We start from the raw sequence: 23,444 nt of genomic DNA, 5'->3' as shown, positions 1-23,444 counted from the left end.
CACAGGAAGCTGCCTTATGACAGGAGGAAAACACGCTCCTACGGATATGTTGTTGGAATGGAACCCAAATACCTTTACTACTGCTGAACCTTTGGACAGACATGCTTATGATACAAGGACATGTGATTATGGCCTTGGTGCCTCTTCTACCAATTATATATAACATAGGAAACTGGACCAGGATAGTATGCGCTGAACCAAATCTCATGGTAGCCTAATGGAGTCAGGGAAAAATAAGAAATGCAACATGATAGGATGTGTAAAAATAGAACAAGTAATGATGTGTCAATAGAAGGAGAAAGATATTTGAGGTCAATGGAAGATAAAGCAACTATTAAAATAACCAGAGAAATATTTCACATTAGATGTCCTAAAATTAATCTAATAAATATAGGGCATCTGGCCGGCTCAGGCAGTGGAGTATGTGACTCTTGACCTTGGAGTCATGAGCTTGAGTTCCACATTGGATATGGAGATTAAGAAAGAAAGGAAGGGGGCAGCCCAAGTGGCCCAGCGGTTAGTGCCGCCATCAGCCCAGGGTGTGATCCTGGGGTCCTGGGATCGAGTCCCACGTCAGGCTCCCTGCATGGAGCCTGCTTCTCCCTCTGCCTGTATCTCTGCCTCTCTCTCTCTCCTCTCTGTGTTTCTCATGAAAAGATAAATAAAATCCTTAAAAAAAAAAAAAAAAGAAAAGAAAGGAAGGAAGGAAGGAAGGAAGGAAGGAAGGAAGGAAGGAAGGAAGGAAAGAAAAAAGAAAGATGTTTTGTTTAATAAAATCTAATAACCTTAAATCATACATTAGAAGTAAAATTGTCTGATATTGATCAAGGAAATTTTCAACTTTCCTTTTAAATATTTATTCTAGAGAGAAGCACTATGCGCCCTTGCACGTGAGCGTGGGGGGAGGTGCAGAGGAAGATAGACTCCATGCTGAGTGCTGAGTGTGGAGCCCAACATAGGGCTTCATCCCATGACCGTGAGATCAGGACCTGAGCTGAAACCAAGAGTCAAATCAACTGTGCCACCCAGGTGCCCCAGAAATTTTCAATCTTTGATGTTTGTGGGCCCTGCTCCTGGGCTCCCAAGGAAGTTATACTTTAACATTTAACAAGTCCAAATGACTTGGCAAAACCTCAGAGCATGTGCTCTAATGTCTGCTGGAGCATACATTGTACATCTACTTCATTAAGGAAAGTAACCAAAAAAGGAGCATTCTGAACACAAAAGATAAGAAAAAGGAAGAAACATCCTTGGTTTCCATAAAATTAAGGTCATTCAGCCCTGCCTATACTAGAAACTTATGGTGTGCAACTTTATGAAATGTCCTTTTCTAATGATTTGTAAGTATTTATGTAAAAAATGTGTATAACCCTACCCCAAGGTTCCTTTCCTGGATCTTCATGAAGACTGTGTATCCTGAGCAGCAGCTGTCTTAACTTGGACTCCAACAAAACTCTTTTCTTTTCTTTTTTTTTTTTTTTTTATGATAGGCACACAGTGAGAGAGAGAGAGAGGCAGAGACACAGGCAGAGGGAGAAGCAGGCTCCATGCACCGGGAGCCTGACGTGGGACTCGATCCTGGGTCTCCAGGATCGCGCCCTGGGCCAAAGGCAGGCGCCAAACCGCTGCGCCACCCAGGGATCCCCTCTTTTCTTTTCTTTCTTTCTTTTTTTTTTTTTAAATTCTAAAAGGTTTGTTCATTTTGTATCAATCATACGAAAACGAAGTAAGGTGTGTCAGGATGTCATCATCTCCTCTGTCCACATGGATAAGAGCTGCTGCTCAGCTGCTGAGTGGCTCTGCTGGAGTTTGTCAAAAACAGATGAAGATGTCACAGTGATGAGGGGACACTAAGACTGCAAATACGGAGTTTGTGAAGATGATCGACAGTGTTTGGTATGAGCAAGGCTACAATTTGCTGACCTGAAATAACAACCTGAAAACCATGGGGCACTTAGATCCTGCAGCAATAAAGGCGGCTCTTTTACCAGCAGTGGTAAAAGCCATGTTGCGGCTCCTGGAAGATTCTCTTTCCCATCAACACCAGCAGCCCTCTTCTCTAGCACCGTGGCCCATGCTCTATCAATGCAGGACTTCTACTTTTGCACTGGCAGCTGGAAGTCAGTTCCCAGTTGGCCAAGCTGGCTTCCCCCAATGCCAACTCATATAAAGGCACACCTCAGTTAAAGTGGGACTCTATTCCTTTCCACTCCCCTTTCCTGGAATGATCGTATGATTAATGTACCATTGGTTTGGATTATGTCTTTATGGTTTATTAAAAGACATCCTATATGCTTGTGAAATTCATAAATCCACTGTATCGTGTTAAACACATTGTTGACGAAGGCAGACTCAGTCTGAGCATTCATTTGCCTTCCCAAAGAAAAAAGTCTTCAGGAGGAATATGTGCATGTGTATTTGGGGCCCGGAATTACCCAGATGCCCGGTGCCACCAACTGCTTCAGTGGTTTGACTTCACTCAGCACTTTTCCTATAATAGGCTTCTGCTACTGTGATCTGCGAGGTCCATTCATGTACTGAATGTGCTTCCTCTGCTGGCCAAGGGCAGTCAGTTCCTCCAAGCCTGTGGAGCTTGGACGGTCCCCAACCCTGGGCATAACCTCCAGGATAAGAGAGCACACCCCCCAAAAATCTTTCTGAGGTGGCACCTTTAAACTGGTGGCAGTCCCTGTCTGGACTGGCTGACTGATGGGGTCCCAGGCTTACCAATAATCAAGATGTCCAGGTGTCCTTTATTTTTTAAAAAATTTTGTTTATTAGATAGAGAGCAAGAGAGCAGGCAGGGGCAAAGAGAGAGAAAATCTGAAGCAGACTCCTCTGTGAGCATGGAGCTCGACTCCACGACCCTGAGAACATAACCTGAGCCAAGATCAAGAGTCAGACACTCAACCAGCTGAGCTACCCAGATGCCCCTAGACTCCCAGGTATCTTTTGCTGAAGACTAAAGAGCCCATGAGGCTCCACCCTGGCCATGTGGTCCAGATACGTCCAGCTCCGCCTTCAGAAAAAGATATGAGCATTTGCACGGGTTAGGGTTTGGAATTAAGCAGATGTCGCAGGCGACCAAAAGCCCACTTTGAGTCCTAGACTTTCCTCACACGTCCTCAGTTCCAAAATCCTGCCTTCCCTCACCTGCATAGCCTACATATGAGCAATACGCATCCCATTAACCAGGTTTGGGCAGCCAAGGCCCTCAAGCCTATGGAACTCGGGCAGTCTTGAACCCTCTGCAGAGCCTCTATGGCAGAGGAATTTCAGTGGAAATGAAATCTGAAATCTTTCTAAGGCAACAGCTTTCAAGTAGTGGCAGTCAGGTCCCATGTGGCCTGGCTGCTTCACAGGGGTCCTGGGCTTCTGCTGCAATCAAGGTTATAGGTGTCTCTTACTGAAGGACAGTCCCCTACCAGCCCTCAGAATGCAGTGTTGACCAGGCAGGCCAGACTCCCCGACTCTGCCTTCACTGCGGTATGGCACATTTGTGTAGATGAAGACTTGGTATTTGGCCAGGGTCCCCAAAGCCCCATCCTGTGAATCTGCCTTGCCTGACAATGCCCTGTTCTAGATCCCTGGCTCTCCTGACCTGTGCAACTGTGTATGCATAGTCCACCTGTGTCATCCAGCCTTGGGACACAGGCGGCCCTCTGGCCCTGTGGCACTACACCTGGACTCCAGTGACCTGGTCAGCCTCAAGTTATAGGGAGCCCACCCCCTGAAATATTTTTGAGGCAACAGCTTTAAACTGGTGACAGTCAGTCCCCATATGAACTAACCACTTGATGGAGTCCCAGGGTTTTCCAGCAATCAAAGTTTCCAGGTGTCCCTTATCAGAGAGTACCCCAGCCGTCCTGTCCCCTCACCCTGTCAGGACAGTCCAGATTCCTCCAGCACTGCCTCAGGGGAATATGCACACATTTGTGTAGGTTAAGCCTTGGAATTAATAAGATGCCCTGTACTCCCAATACCCGCTCTTGTGACCCGGCCTCCCCCAACATTGCTCTGTCCCAGGTCACAGGCTGCATTGCCCACACCCTGTCATGTACAGTCCATACCCTGTCAGCATTTCTCTGGCGGCCAAGGCCCTCTGGCCTCTGGAGCTCAGGCAGGATGCCCGCCATCTGAATAGACTCCAGGGTGGAGGAAGCCCACCTTAAGGCAACCACTCTGAGCGAGCCCATGGCTGCAAAAGGGCAACAGTCAGTCCCCCTGTGGACTTGATGCCTGATGGGGTTCCAGGGTCCTCTAAAACCCGGGATTCTCAGGGGTCCCCACATGGAAAATACAATTGCCTGACAGTCTAGGCCCTGCATGGCTCTGTTGGGAAATCTCTAGCTCTGCCTTCAAGGGAAATATCCCACCTTGTGCGTCAGGCCAATGCCTTCTCTCCTCAACAGCCTCCTCCTCTGACCTGGCCTCACCCAACACTGCCCTGTTCCAGGCCACTAACTCCACTGTGGAGACAGCCCACACATGTACGTTATACACCTGCTAAGTTGGCCTTGGGCTGACCCAGCGCTCCCAGCTTATGAAAGCACCACCAGGCCCCAACCACCTGCTTGGCCTGTGGTGGGAAGTAGCTTATCTTTGGAAAATTTCTCCTAGCAAATAGCTGCAAATGGAAGACAGTAAATCTCCATATGGACTTGCTGCCTGATGGGGTCCCAGGCTTCACAAGGAACCAGGACTCCCAGCCATCTCCCAATCAAGAGATGCTTTGTCCTGCCCGCCCAGCTCCTCCTTCAAAAGGGAGTTGTAAAACCTCCAGCTCTGCCTTTGGAGGAATAGTCCACAATGGTAGGTGAGCCTTGTGACTAGGCCCACATTCTGGACCTGCATAAGCCTCTCCTAGACCTCAGCCTCCCCCAGTGCTTGCTCTGCTCTAGGTCCCTGGCAAGCGTGACTTGTATGTCCCCTCACCCGCCACTGGCCAGCTGGGGCTCCAGCACAACCATCTGCATTGCCTCAAGGGTGGAAGTAGACCACCCCTCTCAACACCAGACCGGGGCTCCCCTGAAATGGGCTACAGGCAGGCCCCTGGAGGACTGGCTACCTGATAGGGACCAGGCTGCAGTGGCAGTCAGGCTCCCAGGTGTCTCTTATTGGTGGATACCCCAGCCAGCCCACCAGATCCAGCCCTGGCAAGGCAGCCCAGACGAGCCCACCTCTGCTTTCAGGGGAATGTACCCATTTGTGTAGGTGATTGATTAGAATTAGGAAGATAGGGCAGCCCGTGGCTCAGCGGTTTAGCGCTGCCTTCAGCCCGGGGTGTGATCCTGGAGACCTGGGATCGAGTCCCACATCAGGCTCCCTGCATGGAGCCTGCTTCTCCCTCCCTCCCTCTCTCTCTCTCTCTCTCTCCCCCTCATAAATAAATACAATCTTAAAAAAAAAAAAAAAAGAATTAGGAAGATGCCAGCTACCCCCCCACAGCAATGCCTGTCCAGACCTCTCCCAACATTTCACTGTTCCAGACTCCTGGCTCTCTGACCTTCGAGGTTTACTCATATGCAGTCTGATATCTCGCAATGGGCCTCTCCAGAACCTCACCCAACTGACTGGCCTCGGGGCGCAGAAAGCCCACCACCCGAAAATCTTTGCAAGGTGGCAGATTTAAAGCAGCCGTAATCAACACCTACTTAGACCGGCTGGCTGATGAAGTGAGGCCCCAACAGCAAGTAGGGTTCCCAGGATGCTCAGATTGCAAGGTGCCTTAGCACTCCCGCCCTGCCGCTTAGGCCAGCAGTTCAGATCCTTCCAGCTCTGCCTCCAGAGGGAATATACACGCTGGTGTAGAGTGAGACTTGGAATCAGGCAGATACCAGGTACTTCCAATAACCTGGTCCTATGACCAAGCCTCTCCCAGCATTCACCCTATTCCAGGGCTTTGGGAACCCTGACCTGTGTGTCCCATGCATGCACAGTTCAAATCCGCTAGCCACTCTCAGGCAAGCGGGGCTTTCCACACCTGTGGAGCAGGGCCCATCCCCAACCAAGTGTGTAGCCACAGGGATGGATAGACCCCCCCCCCCCCCACCTACCCCCTGCATCACGGTGGCAGCCCCTGAAATGGATGATAATCAGTGTCATGTAGCCTTACTGTCTGCTGGGGTCTCTGGCTTCTGCAGCAACCAGGGCTCCCAAGTGTCTCTTATGGGAGGTTACCCCAGCTGGGCAGCTCAGAAGGATCCAGTTAGGTTGGTAGGTTAGGGCTGGGCATCAAGCAATTGCCCTGCCACCCCAAGAGTGATCTTGCCTTATTCAGATCCTTGGCTACCCTGATCTGCATCTTCAGCATATGTACAGTACACACACCTGTAAGCTGGCCTAGGCAACCCAGCCCTGCAAGCCTGTGCACTCCAGCTAGGCCTCAATCACCTGCCTGCATGAAAGCAGCCCACCTCACAAAAACTGCTCTGGCATGGCAGCAGCCAAAAAAATGGATAATACTCACATGCAGTTTTCCTGCTTGATGCAGTCCCTGGCTTCATAGGGAACCAGGACTCCCAGGTGACTCCTAATCGATGGATACCCTGTCCCACCTGGCCAGCCTTTTCCTCAGAAGTAAGTTGAAAAACCTCCAGCTGTGACTCCAGGTTTGGGGGATGGGAGGGCGAGGGGCCATATTCCACAATGGTAGGCAAGCCTTGCAATGAGGCCGAAGTTCTAAACCCCTAAGGGCCCTTTCTCATGACCCAGCCTCTCCTGACTCTTGCCCTGTTCCAGGTCCCTGACAATGATGATCTACTCATCCTATGCATGCATAGTTCATATCATGTTGGCCACCCTTGGGCAGCTGGGGCCTTCCAGGCCTGTGGAGCTAGAGCCCATCCCCAACTACCTGCATAGCCTCAAGGATGGAGGGAGCGCACCTGCCCGTTCAGGACGTGGCTCCGGGGTAGCTGCTGAAACGAGCAAGTCAGTGCCCACGTGGACTTACTGTCCACTGGGTTCCCGGGCTTCTGCAGAATCAGGGCTCCCAGGTATCTCTTATTGGAGGCTACCCTGGCCAACTGCTGATCCAACTCTGGCAAGACACTACAGATGACTCCAGTTAGGCATTCAGTGGGAATAAGCACATTTGCATGGGTTAGGGCTTGGAATCCGGCAGTTGCCTTGTAACTTGTAGCTCAAGAGCTCTTGTAGCTCAAGAGCCTGCTCTTAATACCTGAATTCTCCTCACACTGCCAGGTCTTGTTGGCTACAAGACCCTTGCATCCGCGCGTGTGCATGTGCATACTGTCTGCTGGCCTTTGGCAGCCTTAACGCTCCAGGCCTGTGGAGCTTTGGCCAGGCCCCAACCAACAGCATTCCCTCTAGGGGGTAAGGAGCCCACCCAAAACCTCTCCAAGTTGGAGCATTACACTGGCAACAGTGAGCACTTATCTATTAGACTCTATTATGCCTTTTGGGGACTGGGCTGAGCAGTCATCAAGGTTCACAGGTGTCCCTTAGGAAGGGCACCCAGGCCATCCTGTGCTGCCAAACCCTGGAAAGGCAGCCCAGATTCCTTAAGCTCTGCCCTCAGGGGTAATATGTGAATTTGTGAGTTGAGGCTTGCAATATTCCCAACAGCCCCCTCTTGTTACCAGGCTTCTCCCAACGTCCTGTCAAGGGCCAGCGCATCCCTGACCTGTGTGGCGCACACAGGGGCAGTCTTGAGCAAGTGGGAGCCCTTCCTGGTCCGTGGAGCTCAGACTGGTCCCCAGCCTAGTATGTAACATTCTGGTTGGAGGGAGACTACTCTTCAAAAATCTTTGTGAGGAGGCAGCTTTACACTGGCAACGTCTGTCTTCCTTCACACTGGCTACGTGCTGGAGTCCCTGGCTTTTACAGCTCTACAGGCTCCAGATGGCTCTTAGTGAAGGAGACCCCCAGTGAGTCAGCCAGGACCAATCCTGGTAAGGCAGCCCAGATTCCTGCAGTTTTAACTTCAAGGAAAATATGCCCATTTGTATCTGTTAGAGCTTGGAAGCAGGAAGATGCCATGGACCCCCAAGAGCCTGCTCTGGACCCTAGATTCTCCTGACGTTGCTCAGTCCTGGTCCCTGGATTCTCTGATCTGTATGATCTGCATGTGTAGAGTATACACCCAATTGGCCACAGGACTGTGGAGTTCAGGCCCATCCCTAGCCACCTGCATAGCCTCAAGAGTGGAGGGATCCCACCTGAAAATCGCTGAGGCATCAGCTAAAATGTGTGACAGTCCCCTCGTGGACTGGCTGGCTGTTGGGGTCCTGGGCCTCTGCTGTAATCAAGGCTCTCAGATGTCTCTTATTGGAAGATACCCTGGCCAGGCCTTGAAATCTGGCCCTGGCAAGGCGATCTACACTCTTCTAGCTTTGCCTTCAGCAGGAATATGCACATTCATATAGAGATCAGTTAGATGCCATGGATCCCCAAGAGATCCCTCTTGAGATATGGTTCTCCTGACATTGCCCAATTCCAGGTTCTTGGCTGCCCTAATCAGTGCAGACCCTATCAGCAGTCCTTCCCAACCATCTGCATGGCCTCCAGAGCAGAGGGAGCGCCCCTAGAAACCTGAGGGGACAGCTTTAAACTGGCAACAGTCCCCATTTGGACTGGATGCCTAATGGTATCTTGGGTTTCTCCAGGAATCCAAGATCCCAGGTGCCTCTCAGTGAAGGCTATCCCAGCCAGTTTGCTCATCCCACCTTGGCAAGGCAGTCCAGGTTCCTCTAGCTTTGCCCTCGGGACAATATGTATGTTACTGTAGGTTAAGGCTTAGAATTAGGGAGAGGCCTTGTAGCTCTCAACAACCCACTCTGAGCAACCATCACTCGGCACTGTGCCTGGCCCTTGCATGCACAGTTCACATCCCTATAGCCTGCCTGGGGCAGTAGAGGCCCTCCTGCCCAGTGGAGCACTGGTTGGTCTCTGACCATCTATATTGCCTCCATGGTGGAGGGACCCCACCCCCTAAAATCCTCCTTAGGTTGTTGCTTCAAACTGGAGAAAGTCCCCATTTCTGGCTGCCTGATGTGGTTTCAGGTTTCTCCAGCAATCCAGGCTCGCATGTATCTCTTAAGGGGGATACCTAGGCCAGCCATCAGGCCTGCCTTATTAAGGCAGTACTAATTCCTCCAGCTTTCCCTTCAGGGCAAAATGTGCATTTGCATAGGTTAGGACTTACAATTAGGCAGATGCCATGAGGCCCCAAGAGCCTGCATTGTAGACCTGGCCTTTTCTACACTTGCCAGTTACAAGTTGCATGGCCTCCTTGACCTGCACAGCTCATACAGTACACACTGTTGGCAAGTTCCAGCAGCTAGAGCTCCTAAGCTTGTGGAGTTTGGGCCCATCCCCCACCACCACCTTTAAACTGGTAACATTAAGTCCTCATTTTGACTGCCTGCTTGGCGAGATCCAGGGCTTATCAGGCATCTAGGGTCCCAGGCATCTCTTAAGTGGAGGATATCCCAGCTGGCCTGCCTGGGCCTGTCCTGGCAAGATGGTTCAGGTTCTTTTCAGTTTTGCCTCCAGGGGGAATATGCATATTTGTCAAGGTTAGGGCTTGAAGTAAGGCAAATGCCATAAGCCCCATGGTGCATTTGTGAAATCTGGCTTCTCCCTACACGTGGCCTGTTCCATGACCCTGTCTACAATGACTTGCATGACCCATGTATGTATCCTACACACCCTGTCAGCTGACCTCTGGCAGCCATGGTCCTGCAGGCCTGTAGAGCTCAGGCTGGTCCTCAACCACCTGGAAAGCCTACTATGGCAGGAGCCCACCCATGAAAATCACTGAGGCTGCTGTTCAAATCTGGCAACAGTCAATCCTCGTGTTGAAGTGCGGGCCCCATGTGGTCCCCGACTTCTATAGCAACCAAGCCCCTCAGGTGAATATATTGCCAGGCCACCTCTGCAGGCCTTGCCCCGGCAACAAAATCCCAATATATCCAGCTCTGCCTTAAGGGCAAATAGATGCCTTTGTGCAGGTTAAGTTTTGAATTAGGCAGATGTATCCCTAGTAGCCTGCTCCTGTCATGTGGCCTCTAAGGACCCTTACCCTGTCCTAGGTCCCTGGCTAAATTGCAGTTGGCACATGGGCGGGCAGTCCCAGTCAGCAAGCACCCCCTCAGGCCCTGGGATGTTGATGCCCTCAAGGCCTTGGTGCTCTGTCTGGACCTCAACCACTTTAATGGCCTCCAAGGTAAAGGGAGCCTACCCTCCAAAACTCTTGAGGCAGTACCTTCAAACTGAGGACAGTCCCTATTTGGACCAGCTCCTCAATGGAACCCCAAGCTTTCCCACCAAAGAAGCCTCCTAGGTGTCTCTTACTGTAAGATATCCTGGCCAGCTAGCCTGGCCCTGCCATGGCAAGACACCACAAATTCCTCTAGCTTGGTCTTCATGGGAATGTATACATTTGCGCAAGTTAAAGTTTGGGATTTGGCAGATGCCCCAAGGGCCTGCTCCTGTGATGCAAACTCTTTAGACACTTGTCTTGTTCCAGGTCTCTGGCTACCCTTATATGATCTATGCACACATAGCCTGCACCCACGCCGTCATCAAGTGATGTGTTTTACAGGCTCTCCAGGCCTGTAGAACTCATACCAATCTCCCAGCAGTTGCAGAAACTCATTGTGGAAAGAGCCCATCCCTGGGAATTTTTCTGTGGCAGCAGCTTCTAATGGGTGCCAGTCAGTCCCTATTTTGGCTGGTGGCATGATGGGATAGCAGACTTTTCTGGCAATCAGGGCTACGAAGTGATTTACTTATTGGTGATTGTGACAAAAGAAATGATAGAAGATATTTAAAAACGGTTTCTTCATCTTGCTATTTCTAAATACTTCTCTACAAATAAACTATGTGTGGTTGTTTTATTCTCATTAAATGATAACTCTAATGGGATATGTTTTCTATTTAACATTAGTTTTTGAAACGTTAGACATCTACATAAGCTACATAAAAATTTTGGTCAGGTACATGCAAATATAGTCCCAGTGAAGATCACCTTGCTGTATTATTATCACTTTCACATACTCTGCTTGTTATATTTTAACATCAGTTCTCATTATGCTTACTGTCTTTAATGGATAAAAGTGTAACTCAAACAATTAAAAACTGTGAAAGGGTCAAAAACATTGCAGCAGCTAGCACTTTCAACCAGGTCATTAGCTGGAGGATGATAGGTCACAGGCCTGCTGAGCCCAACCATAAAGCTTGGAGGCTTTCAAACAAAATACATTTAAGCTATTTTATTGATTTAAAAGATACAAAAAGAAACAACAGCATTAATTCTTTTAGCCATAGGAATCCCCTGAAATTTCTCTGCCAACTCTTCAAAACTAACTGAGAAACTTAAAATTACCTCACAGGAGAAAAAAAACTCCAAAGTCCAGTGTCTGGACTGATTCTACACCAGTGTCTGATTCTACACCAGTTTCTTCTGGAACTCTGATATCACTCAGGATGCAACTTATATTAAAGCAGAATGTAATTACAATTTTTCTGTGATAATAATTACACAGTTATGTATGGTATCATGTATGATATTCTATGCCCATGAGTCACTATTCTAAAAAAAAAAAACCAAAACTGCAAAAGTAATGAAAGATGAAATCCCAGATACGCAAAAGAAAATCTGGAAACTTGAAAAAAAAAAAAAAAGAAATAACTGAATAGAAATTAATGTTAAGCATACATTAGATAATACATTTTAATTATTTGTACATTTAAAAAATATAAAGTTTTATGCTTTAAAAATAATCATTTTATTCATGAATAGACCCAAAACTAATAAACTGCTTCTTTTTAATATAAGTTTTGAAATAGTGGATAGAAAACTGACAACAGTTTCAGCTGATTGCACTTATACATGAAAGGAAAAGTGTTTTTTTTTTAACAAAGGCTAAACATTAAAAGAAAAAGTGCCAGTTTATAATCTTTTTCTAAATTATATTGAAAGGAAATGATGAAAAATCATATTCAACTGAATGAAAAAACAAAAATGTTTTTCTCATCTGTGATCTGAAACACTGGTAGATTGGGGATGCACATTTCATACTGGTTCTTCATAGATCTGAGGTAGCACAGGTCAGCAGGCCAACAGAACAAGTCTACAAGGCACCATTGGTTTTGTGTGACAGAATGTTAGCTGGCACCTGAGATCTAGAAATACAGGAAAAAATTCAAATACGGTATATACATTTTTCTTCAATTTCCTCTGATTCTGTATTGGATTGATACTGATATTATATTACTATGCTTTGTCCTTTTGTTCAGGCAGGTCTTTACTCAAATCTATTTGAAAGATTCCTTCACAAAGTCACAAACGAAAACAGTTCTTTTAGGTATGCCCTACACTCAACTGACCACCACTTAAGGCCTTGGATAGAACAGATGTATGTGTCTTTCCTGTGAAGATATTTTCCAATAGATTCTTCCCCCATGTCTTTATAATCTCTTTTTAGGTATCAGTAAAGATCCTGTATCTTCCCAATGTTTCCAAACTTGTTTGGAAAGTTTTCCAAAACTTCTTTGCTTTAAAGAAGTCACATGATTAAAACATGAAAAGCTTTTTAGAAACACGGGAAAGACACACACACACACACACACACACACACACACATACACAATATACATACATATTCTCTCACAGCAGCAGAGAAGCCAAAACCTAGTTGAGATATTCCAAGATCATGGTGATGGTTCCACGTCATGGAACAGACCCTTTATACGATTTTACTAGAGTTCTGCCTTCAGAGCTGCAATGCAAATTAACAACTACTGTCTCCATCAACACTTCTCAATCTTTCTCATAATCACAGAACATGGTCCAACATTTACTATTGGTCATTAAAACCTCTTAGAATCTATTCACTATGTCTGCTTCCTTTTAGGAAGTATAGTGTCTCTTGGATTTCTTTAATTGTTAACCTACTGGTGTTTTCAACTATCTAGTCTACAAATGAGCTGCATTTATATGTTCCATCACTGTGTAACAAGTAGATAGCATGGTGAAGTTATGCTACTGTACCCAGATAAAATTTACTATTCAATTAGTTATTAAAATCTGTTCTGCTTAAATGGCACTCAAACTCTCATCCGAGACAATTATAAAATTCCATTCAGGGGAGACAGAAATGATGATTAACAGAAATTAACAAAAGCATCAGAAATATACTCAGCAAATACCAGTTTATACATTCTGCTGTTCATCTTTATGTCTTTATCTTTTATAAATAGCATGTCTGTATAATAAACCTATTATTTCATCTTCCAACTCATAAGTTTTAATATATTATTTTCCTCCCCTTATTCCTATCTTCTAAGACTTTTTTCACTTAATCAATGATTCTCAAATTTCATTATCAGGAGAACTCTTTGCTCCAATTAAATCTTATGGAGACTCCCACTATATAGAGCAGTCAAAAGCAGAACTGCTCTGATGAAAAGGGGAGGGTTGTCAGTAGACACAGCTTAGAAACCACTGCTCTAAAGCATTCGAGAAAGCTGAAGTAAAGATATGGTCCATTGGAATTGCTTCATTTCCAATGATTATAAATAATTTCCTCCTTGTTTCCAATTTTTAAGAACATTTCTTGAGGATAGTTGCTTTTACACCTCAGCCCATTAACGGAATAAAAGCACAGTGCCTTACATATAGCTAAGTATTTGAATTCACGTTTCTTTTCATACTGTTAAAAATGCAAATTAGTATAAGATATAATCCCATGACTAGGTTATTAAAATCAGTTTAAAAATACTTAATGTGATAGAAAAAACATTTTTTAAATTACCATTGCTTCATTAAATTGTAATTACTCTAGTCCAAGTCCAAACACTAGCCAAAAGGCTCCTTAGACTCTGAAACAAAAATCACCGTAGTCATTCTGAGATTTTATCTCCCATGCAATGATTCTGTTGCTATATTTTTAGATTTAAATTTAAAAAAAAGAGCCTCAATTATATTTTTATGCATATTTTAAACCTGATTTACTTGAAAGGCCAGGAAAAAAAAAGTCAAGTTTTGTCAAGCTTAGAAAGATTTTACAAAAGGTAAAAAAAAATGATTTTTTTTTCCTCTAAAATAAGCTCATTTGTGCTTTCCAGGCTTTTCATCAACCTCCTTCCACAGAAACAGGTTTTTAAACTGACTTTTCAATAACTCCATGCCTTCAAAAACCAATTCTGTTCTTAACTTATAAAAGGCACCCCTGTTCTTCTATGCTCTTCACAGGCTGGACGGGCAGCACCAGGTGTGAAATGCGGCTCCAGAGCCCGCTCAATTTGTCAGAGTCCATGTGGTTGAAGGAGCGAGGAGTGTCAGAATTGGTAAACCTGGCCCAGAGTAAATCTCTAACTTTTTCTTCAGTTTCCCTGGGGCCAACACTTGCTTCTAATGTTTTTTCATCTAGGAGAACAGTCAGGACTAGGGCCACATCTTTGAAGGCAGCATTCTCATGGTCACAATACTTATAGAAGATCAAGGTAGAACCTGCAGGAAGGGATTCAAAGTGGTGTACCACGGCAGCCTTCTGGCCATTCTCAAATCCCGAGCTCAGCTCCACATCAACCAGGTGCTTGACTGTGTCACTGTCCTGCAAGGTTCTTCCAGTCCCATCAATTTGAATGGCAGAGACTTTCTGGAAGGAGGTGTAGGCATCTGCCACGAGGTGGCTCAGGCACTTCAGGGTCTCTCTTCCCTCTTGAGCTGCTGTAAATATGATGGTGGCTGGCTCAGTAGGGTTTGAAGCATTGAGGTGCTTCTGAAGAAATTTACGTCCTCTCTGCCATAAGAAGGAACTCTGGCCTGGAAATTTATCCTTCAATTGGCTGAACTGAACCAAAAAGGCCTCCAAAGCTGGATTTTTGGGCACTTGCTGGGCTGGAGAGGAATAGAAGCTATTAACACAACTTAGCAAAAAAAGTGTCATAACCAGGAAGCCAAAAAAGATGGAGCCTGTCAGAGAATGGGAAAATAAAACACAAAATTAGAACACAGATCAGAAAATAAACCTGGGGAAAACTTAAAACAAGTTAGATTTTACTAGTTGTGGTGAGTTTGTCTATATCCTTTAAAGTTTGAGATATTAATTAAGGTCCACCAGAAATACTTCTTCTCTATTGTCTTAATTATTTGAAGTTACAGTATTTTTGTTAAAAGGTAAAAACTAAGTTTATGTATTTGTTGCTGTAACTAATAATGTGATTTAGAAATAAACTATTGCAATAGTCTTTCACCTTCTCAAAGTACCTAATACCTACAACGGGCCATTTTTCTGAAAGGGTCAAAATGTAAAAAATGCCATTTGAGAAGTTAATACTCTGTAATTAAAAAGCAGTTTTAGTTTCTTATTTATGGAGAGCCCTTCCTCCTCTGGGAATTCCCATTTTTGTTAAGGATGGCAAAATATCTGCCAGACCCCTAAAGGAAAATCCTTAAAACTCTATTGCTCTCTTTTACTATTACTTATTACCAAACGTTTAAAAAAATACATTTAGGGATCCCTGGGTGGCGCAGCGGTTTGGCGCCTGCCTTTGGCCCAGGGCGTGATCCTGGAGACCCGGGATCGAATCCCATGTCGGGCTCCCGGTGCATGGAGCCTGCTTCTCCCTCTGCCTGTGTCTCTGCCTCTCTCTCTCTCTCTGTGTGACTATCATAAATAAATAAAAATTAAAAAAAAAATACATTTAAAAAAAGTCGCAGTAATTAGACAAAAAAGAAAAATAAAAGGCTTCCAAATTGGTAAGAAGTAAAACTTTCACTATTTGCAGAAGAAACAATACTCTATACAGAAAACCCTAAAGATACTACCAAAAACTACCAGAACTCATGATTGAATTCAGTAAAGTTGCTGGATACAAAATCAATGTGCAGAAATCTGTTGTATTTGTGTATACTAATAAGCAGCAGAAACAGAAATCAAGAAAACAATCCCATTGACACACCAAAAATAAGAAGATACTTTGGAATAAACCTAACCAAAGCAGTGAAAGATCTATACTCTGAAAACTAAAGAACACTGATGCAAGAAACTGAAGATGACACAAAGAAATGGAAAGACATTCCATGCTCACGGACTGGAAGAACAAATATCATAAAAATGGCTACACTACCCAAAGTATTCTACAGATTTAATGCAACCCCTAACAAAATATCAACACTATTTTTTACAGAACTAGAACAAATCATCCTAAAATATATATGGAACCACAAAAGACCCTTAATTGCCAAAGCAATTTTGAAAAAGCAAAGCAAAGCTAGAGGTATTATAATTCCAGACTTCCAGGTATATTACTAAGTGGTAGTAATCAACCAGTATCATACTGGCACAAAAACAGACACACAGATCAATGGAACACAAAAGAAAACCCAGAAATAAACCCATGACTATATGGCCAATTAGTCTTTGAAAAAGCAAGAAACAAAAATTCACTGGGAAAAAGTCTCTTCAACAAATGGCTGGGAAAACTGGACAGCTACATGCAAAAGAATGAAACTAGATCACTTTCTTACCATACATAAAAACACATTCAAAATGGATTAAAGACTGGGCAGCCTGGGTGGCTCAGTGGTTCAGTGGTGCCTTCAGCCCAGGGCGTGATCCTGGAGACCCGGGATCGAGTCTCACGTTGGGCTCCCTGCATGGAGCCTGCTTCTCCCTCTGCCTATGTCTCTGCCTCTTTCTTTCTCTCTCTCATGAATAAATAAATAATAAAATCTTAAAAAAAAAAAAAAAGAAGAATTAAAGACCTAAATGTGAGACCTAAAACCATAAAGCCATAAAATCCTAGAAAACAACACAGGTAGTAAGGCCTCTGACATCGACTAGAACAACATTTTTCTAGATAGGTCTCCTGAAGCAAGGGAAATAAAAGCAAAAATAAACTATTGGGATTACATCAAAATAAAAAGCTTCGCCACAGCAAAGGAAACAATCAACAAAACTAAAAGGCAATCTACTGAATGGGAGAAGATATATGCAAAGGACATATCTGATAAAGGGTTTGTATCAAAAATTTATAAAGACCTTACACAAATCAATATCCAAAAAACAAATAAATTAAACAATGGGCAGAAGAAATGACTTCTGTTCATGTCAAAGAAGACATTTGGCTGGCCAACAGACACTTGCTCAACACCATCCTCATCAGAGAAATGCAAACCAAACTACAAATAGGCTATCTACCACCTCCCACCTATCACAATGGCTAAATCAATAACACAAGAAACAATACGTGCTGGTAGCATGTGAAGAAAGGAGAACCTTCCTGCACCATTGGTGGGAATGCAAACTGTTGCAGCCACTGTGAAAAACAATAATGGAAGTTCCTCAAAAAGTTAAAAATAGAACTACCCTACCATCCAGTAATTGTGCTACCGGGTATTTACACAAAAAATACAAAAACACTAAGAAAGATATACGCAACCCTATGTTTACTGCAACATTATTTACAACAGCGAAATTATAGAAGCAGCCCAAGTGTCCATCAGTAGATGAATGCATAAAGAAAATGTGGTACACACACACACACACAAACATACACTGGAATATTAACCAAAAAAATATGAAATCTTGCCATTTGAAACACGGATGGAGCTAAAGAATATAATACTAAGTCAGTCAGAGAAAGACAATATATGATTTCAGTCATACGTGGAATTTAAGAAACAAGACAAATGAGGAAGAGAGAAAAAAGAGACAAACCAAGATCATCATAGACTCTTAATTACAGAGAACAAATTGATGGTACCAGAAGGGAGGGGGCAGGAAGCTGGTTGAAACAGGTGACGGGGATTAAGGAGTGCACTTGTGATGAGCACAGGGTGATGTATGGAATTGCTGAATCACTATATTGCACAGCTGAAACTAATATAACACGGTGTATTAACTCTACTGGAATTAAAACCATACAATACAAAACAATGTTAAAACTGCTTAAATCTGCTAGTTTTCTAGGTGCTTTCTCTGAGGATTTCTGAATGTAAATCAACATTATAAAATAAGACCAATTTTGTTCTCACCATAACTCAAAAACTTCTTTGTATTCATCTTTCTTACGGTATCCAGTGCATTCTCTTTGTTTTCTTCCAATTCTTGTGTTTCTTGCTGATGACTTTCAGCCTCTGGGAGGCAAAGGAACATTATTTTTAGACAATACACTAATGGGGTATCATATACTTTAAACCTCTTACCAAAGACTTACTAGACTGAGAGGATTTCTATACTTTGTAAAAATCTTCTTATACAAAGCTAACTTTTTTCCTGTCTTTTCCTTAAGGCTATTACTTTTATTCTACCTAGAAGAATAAAATGAAGTAGTGAAATTCATGTAAGATTACTGTTGCTACATTCACTATTTCCCACTGGCCCTTACATCAAGGACAAAGCAACAAGCATCCTAATATTGCAGCCAAACCTATCTACAATGTGTCTTGACAATGTACAAAATTAAAAAGGGACTAAAGAAGTGTTAGCTAGGGGTACCTGGCTGGCTCAGTCAGTAGAGCATGCAACTCTTGAACTCAGGGTCATGAGTTCAAGCCCTATACTTGGCATAGAGCTTACTTCAAATAAATAAATGAAAGCTATTTAAAAAATAAAGCACACATAATAAAGTGTTTTTTTAAAAAAAAAAAAAGAAGAATTAGCTGTACGCTAGACTCAACATCATAAGGCAAAGACACTCTAATTCCAGGGTTCAAGTTATGTGACTCCTCAAGACCCCAAGTATACAAATAGCAGAGACTCTCAGTTTAGAGATAAGAGAGATTACTGTACAGTTACAAAACAGCTTACAAAAGCAAGTTTGAACCTCTTAGTGAAGGAAGTATAAAAAGCAAGGAATACCAAGTTAAGAAAACTTATGAACTACATAAAAATGTAGGTAGGGTGAGACATCAATCTTAAAAAATGTGTGAGTGAAAAGGAGGGTACTCTAAGTCACTCTATAGTCAAGGTGTGTGCTTACTGGAAAAATAACTCAAAATGGTATACGCTATTAACATAAAGAAGATCATCTCCATCTATAAAAGATTGTGTATTTAGTCATATCACACCCCTCAAAAATAGGAATTTAAACTATCATATCACAGAATATGAAAGGATCTTTAATATCACCCACTGTGGCTCCACCTTACCTATCATTGGCAAAAGGTCCAGGGTCATTAAGGGCTTTGCCCAAGGTCACATAAAGAGATGTGGCTAAACTGAGATTAGAACAAGGTTTCTCATCTGCTAGATCAGCATTCCATTAAGTTACTGCCCACAGCTTGCACTTTTAAAACTGTATTTTCTTCCTCTATTTAGTGAATCTGCATACTGGTAAAAATATGATAGAATAGTCCATACAAATCACATTCATTCATTTATATAACAACTATTCATAAAATTGCTTCTCTATGCCAGGTGCCACAGAAACACAATGAATGACAGAGACATAGTCATTGCTTTCAATGAAGTTAGACTATTCTAATGATTAGTGAATGAAACATATATTTGAGATCAGTCACTGATTTATAGCAAAACAGGAACTTCCAGCCCTTAGTCAAGACCCTGATGGACAGAAAGTGTTAGATTTTATATCCCTTTGCACTTGGCAAATAGGCATTTAGAATGAGTTCTTCCAAGTACTTATAAAATACAAACCCATACATGCAATTATAGACAGAGTTCGGAGAGACCAGCTAGTTATCTCTTATCCAACTTTTTCATTCTATAAATAGGAAACTGAAGTAACAGAAGTTAAGACACTTGCCTAAGGTCACCCAAGTTAGCAAGTGGTAGGGCCACAACTAGAATCCATGTCTCTTTTGAGTTCCAGTTAAGGACTTAACCACTATAACTATTATCTTCATAAGGGAAGATAGGATGCTTATTCACCTTAATAGACAAGTGGGGAAAATCATGTAAAGAGAAATTAACTGATTCGCTTAAAGTCCTATAAAATATGACTGAGTTAAGGGCACTGGACCACTGATGCTGGTTTTTAAATATACCCATCTCTAGATTTATGTGGCATTTAGTTTTCAAAAGGAAAAAATATTTTTAAAATGTTAAGTAAAAATATGCTCCAAACAAAGAAAAAGCCAGAAGTGAAGTTTTAAAAAGTCATGCACCTCCTCCTTTTTAAAATTGTACATTACTACAAACAATAAGTAAATCCAAATATTGTTTAAAAATGTGTTGGAAAAAAATAATGTGTTGGAAGCTACCTAAGTGGTGTAATGTGCTAGTCTAGCAGATGAAAAACCTCACTCTAATCTCAGCTGAGTCATATCTCTTTAAGTGACCTTGGGCAAGGCCCAAAGGCCTTGATCCTATGAAGAGAAATTCTCTGAAAAGAAGGACCCTGACCTATGCTTGTAATAGAGCAATACAAAACAGAAGTCCAATGGGCTCTCTCACCTGGTGCCAGCAGTCGCCTCCTCACTGTACTCTGGCTCTCCGGTGCTGCAGGGGAATAAGCAGGGCTCTGGGTACCCTGAGGGTCTATGGCAGGTGGCTCCTGTGACACTCCAGGTCCGCTGTTCACTTCCTCAGGCAGGGCTGCAGAGCTGCTCCAGAAGAGTGCATCTTCTCTTCCTACCTTGTCATTTGGAGAACAGGTGGGTTCTAGATCCAAGGGTTTTTCATTTGGACTTTCCGAAGAGAGTTGATGTTCTTCTTCTTCATCCTGAAAACTCTGGTTGTTCTCATGTTCTGTTTTATCCTTTGGATAGTTCTCATAATTTGTTTCATCTGGACTTTCTGATTGATCATCTGTGTCTGTACTTCCTGGACCTACTGTTTCTACCTCTTGGTGAACTTTGTTAAGATCAGAGGCAAGGTCAGGGGTATGAGCTTCTTTGGTGGTAGTTGCTGGGACTGTGATCTCCTGTGCCTGAGAACTTATTGGCGGGTCATTTTTCAAATCCTTTTGAGAGACTATTGAGATAAAAATTAATAATTTTTATTGAAAAAAATCCCAATTCTTTTTGTATTTTAACAAGATCCCTGATTAATAATAAGTAATATGTGTATAGATTTTTATGGTTTATAAGGCACTCTTCTTAAACATTATTTCTCTTGGTTTTCAGTAAAGCTGATTAAGACAAATTTATGTGTTAATAAATTTAACAAATAATACTAATTTACAACTACTTCAAATGACAGAACCAATTTTTGATTGTATTAAATATATCCTCTTCCCTAATAAAATAATGAATCTAGGCAGTAATTGTCAACAGCAACTAAAACTGCTATAAAAAAGCTGGTGAGAAATTTTATAATGAATCAATCAGATTGATAAAACTGTTGAACTGATCAATTGTAACATCACAGAAAGAGGGAAAAACCAGACATTATTAACCTCCCAATTCAATGCAATGGGAAGTACATTATACCACCTATGAAGTATTCTTGCCAAACAACTGGTCAATCTGATCAAGATTCTAGAGCTATCAGTTTCCATGAACTATATAGAGGAATACATTAAATCATGCCTCAGACATATAATTGGTAAAACCTAGAATGTGAGAAATTCAAAGGGACAAGAGACTTTGGTTCCTTAATAACAGCAAAAAATAAAAACTAATGGCAATGAAAAGAAAAAAAAAAAGAGAATACGTTCCAACGTATTAAGAGAAACTTAAAGACATCAAATATATCAACAAAATTCAATGTGTGACCACACTGTTTAGATCTAATGTTGAACAAATTGTTGAAATATTTATGAGATAATCAGAGAATTTGAATGCCAGATATATACTACGGAATTACTGTTCATCTTTTAAGTACAATATATTGGGATAATTTTTTAAAACATCCTTTTAGAGACAAGTATCACATATTTATGGCTAAATTACATGTCTGGAATTTTCTTCAATTCAAGATTATGGGTGAAAGAAGGGAGACTATGGATGAAACAATATGTTGACAGCAGATGAAGCCATTTTATGGGTACATGAGATTCATTTCATTTCCTTCTATACTATCATGAATGTTTGACATTTTCTGTAATAAAGCTTTAAAAGAGAGCAACCTAAAAGATCAATCAAATGCAGTGAGTGAGTGGCCCACTATAAAGAAAAAAACAAGCAAAACCCTAACTGTGGAGGAAAAAAACATTAGGGAGGACAAAAAAGATTTGAGACAAGTGGAAAAATGTGCATTCTGATTAAATATAATATTAAAAAAACAGTATTAATATTTTTTCAGGTGTGATGCTATTTGGTTACTTTAAAAAAATATCTATCTTTAAGAGATGTAAACTAAAGTATCTAACAAGAAAATGATTTAATGCTTTCTTGCCTGCCTGGGATATTTAAATGCAAATCCAAGGCATTAAATCTAACTTTCAATTATAACCTATGTTATGAAGTCACTATACTGTACACTTGAAACTAGTATTACATTGTATTTTAATGAACTAGAATTTAAATAAAAACTCTAAAAAAAAGGAATTAGATGTTGAGTACGTGGGAATTCATTATAGTGCTCTCCTATATATTTTAAAATATCCTTAAATATAAGGTTTAAGTAAATATGCCCTCTTCTGAAATATATACTTCCTATTCTGCCTATTTTATATCTATCTCCTACATATATACACAAGATGAAAAATTTAAATTTCAGGGGCAGCCCAGGTGGCTCAGTGGTTTAGCACCACCGTCAGCTCACGGCATGATCCTGGAGACTTGGGATCGAGTCCCACATCAGGCTCCCTGCATGGGGCCTGCTTCTCCCTCTGCCTGTGTCTATGCCTCTCTTTCTGTGTCTCTTATGAATAAATACTTTAAAAAAAAAAAGAAAAATTTAAATTTCATTTTTCCCTATAATTCAAAGATCTCTAAATAGATGGCACATTAGTTTTTTTGATTTTTAAAAATATAGCTCTAAAAATTGGTCCCTAAGATGCATATATTTTTTCAATACTACAGGTATTAATACTACTGGAGTCTCTAAAACATTAATCTTCCTTACAATTCGAATCTCACATAATGGTGGACTTCAGTAAATACAAAAGAGTAAGAATAATCATAACAAACTAATCAATTAAGCTAGCTTCTTTTTTACTTCCAAACTTCAAGCTTCTGTCATTTGAGGTCTTCTCTTAGCACAGCTCTAGATTCCTACAGCACAAATATGGAAAAATCCGTGCTGTACAGACTAGTCTTACCCTCTGCAGGATCCCTGTCAGCCATGTTTGTGGTCTAGCTCTTCAGACTTTGGGGTACTTTTTGTTAGTGTCTGGTTTTTCTTGTGAAGAGGTCTTGTTTTCTTCTTGTCCCAAGTCCCAACAGACTCATGCTTCCCGCGGACCCAGGAAATAAGGCATATATACAGTGACTAAAATAAAATGAAAAAAAAATTAAATGATTTTTTAATTCATTCATGGAAGAAATGCCAATTTCAGGTTCATTTACTCAATCTATTTAGTTTGAGTAATAGTTCCTGTTTGAAACTTTTCTAGTG

The 23,444-nt window shown here is 42.3% G+C and overlaps 1 protein-coding gene across 1 annotated transcript; it reads right to left on the bottom strand.

Moving 5' to 3' along the window:
- Nucleotides 1-11,225: 11,225 nt before the first annotated feature.
- On the bottom strand, nucleotides 11,226-23,346 carry LOC144316307 (torsin-1A-interacting protein 2-like). The gene is made up of 4 exons (XM_077902098.1): nucleotides 23,149-23,346; nucleotides 20,397-20,915; nucleotides 18,014-18,115; nucleotides 11,226-14,947 (listed from the first exon to the last, which is right to left on the bottom strand). Exons 1-4 carry the CDS (start codon nucleotides 23,171-23,173, stop codon nucleotides 14,187-14,189), a joined length of 1,407 nt encoding a protein of 468 aa, XP_077758224.1. The 5' UTR covers nucleotides 23,174-23,346; the 3' UTR covers nucleotides 11,226-14,186.
- Between the last annotated feature and the right edge of the window lie 98 nt (nucleotides 23,347-23,444).

Source organism: Canis aureus, chromosome 6 (genome assembly GCF_053574225.1).
Source record: "Canis aureus isolate CA01 chromosome 6, VMU_Caureus_v.1.0, whole genome shotgun sequence".
NCBI classification, from domain to species: domain Eukaryota; kingdom Metazoa; phylum Chordata; class Mammalia; order Carnivora; family Canidae; genus Canis; species Canis aureus.
The sequence above is the reverse complement of the archived record's forward strand: the minus strand, read 5'-3'. Positions and strand labels throughout refer to the sequence as shown.

Coding starts and splice junctions, on each gene's coding strand:
- LOC144316307 (XM_077902098.1), bottom strand. CDS start 23,173: ATGGCTGACAGGGATCCTGCAGAGG. Junction 18,116..20,396: donor GAGGCGACTGCTGGCACCAG/GTGAGAGAGCCC, acceptor TTTGCCTCCCAG/AGGCTGAAAGTCATCAGCAA. Junction 14,948..18,013: donor AAAGAAGTTTTTGAGTTATG/GTGAGAACAAAA, acceptor ATTCTCTGACAG/GCTCCATCTTTTTTGGCTTC.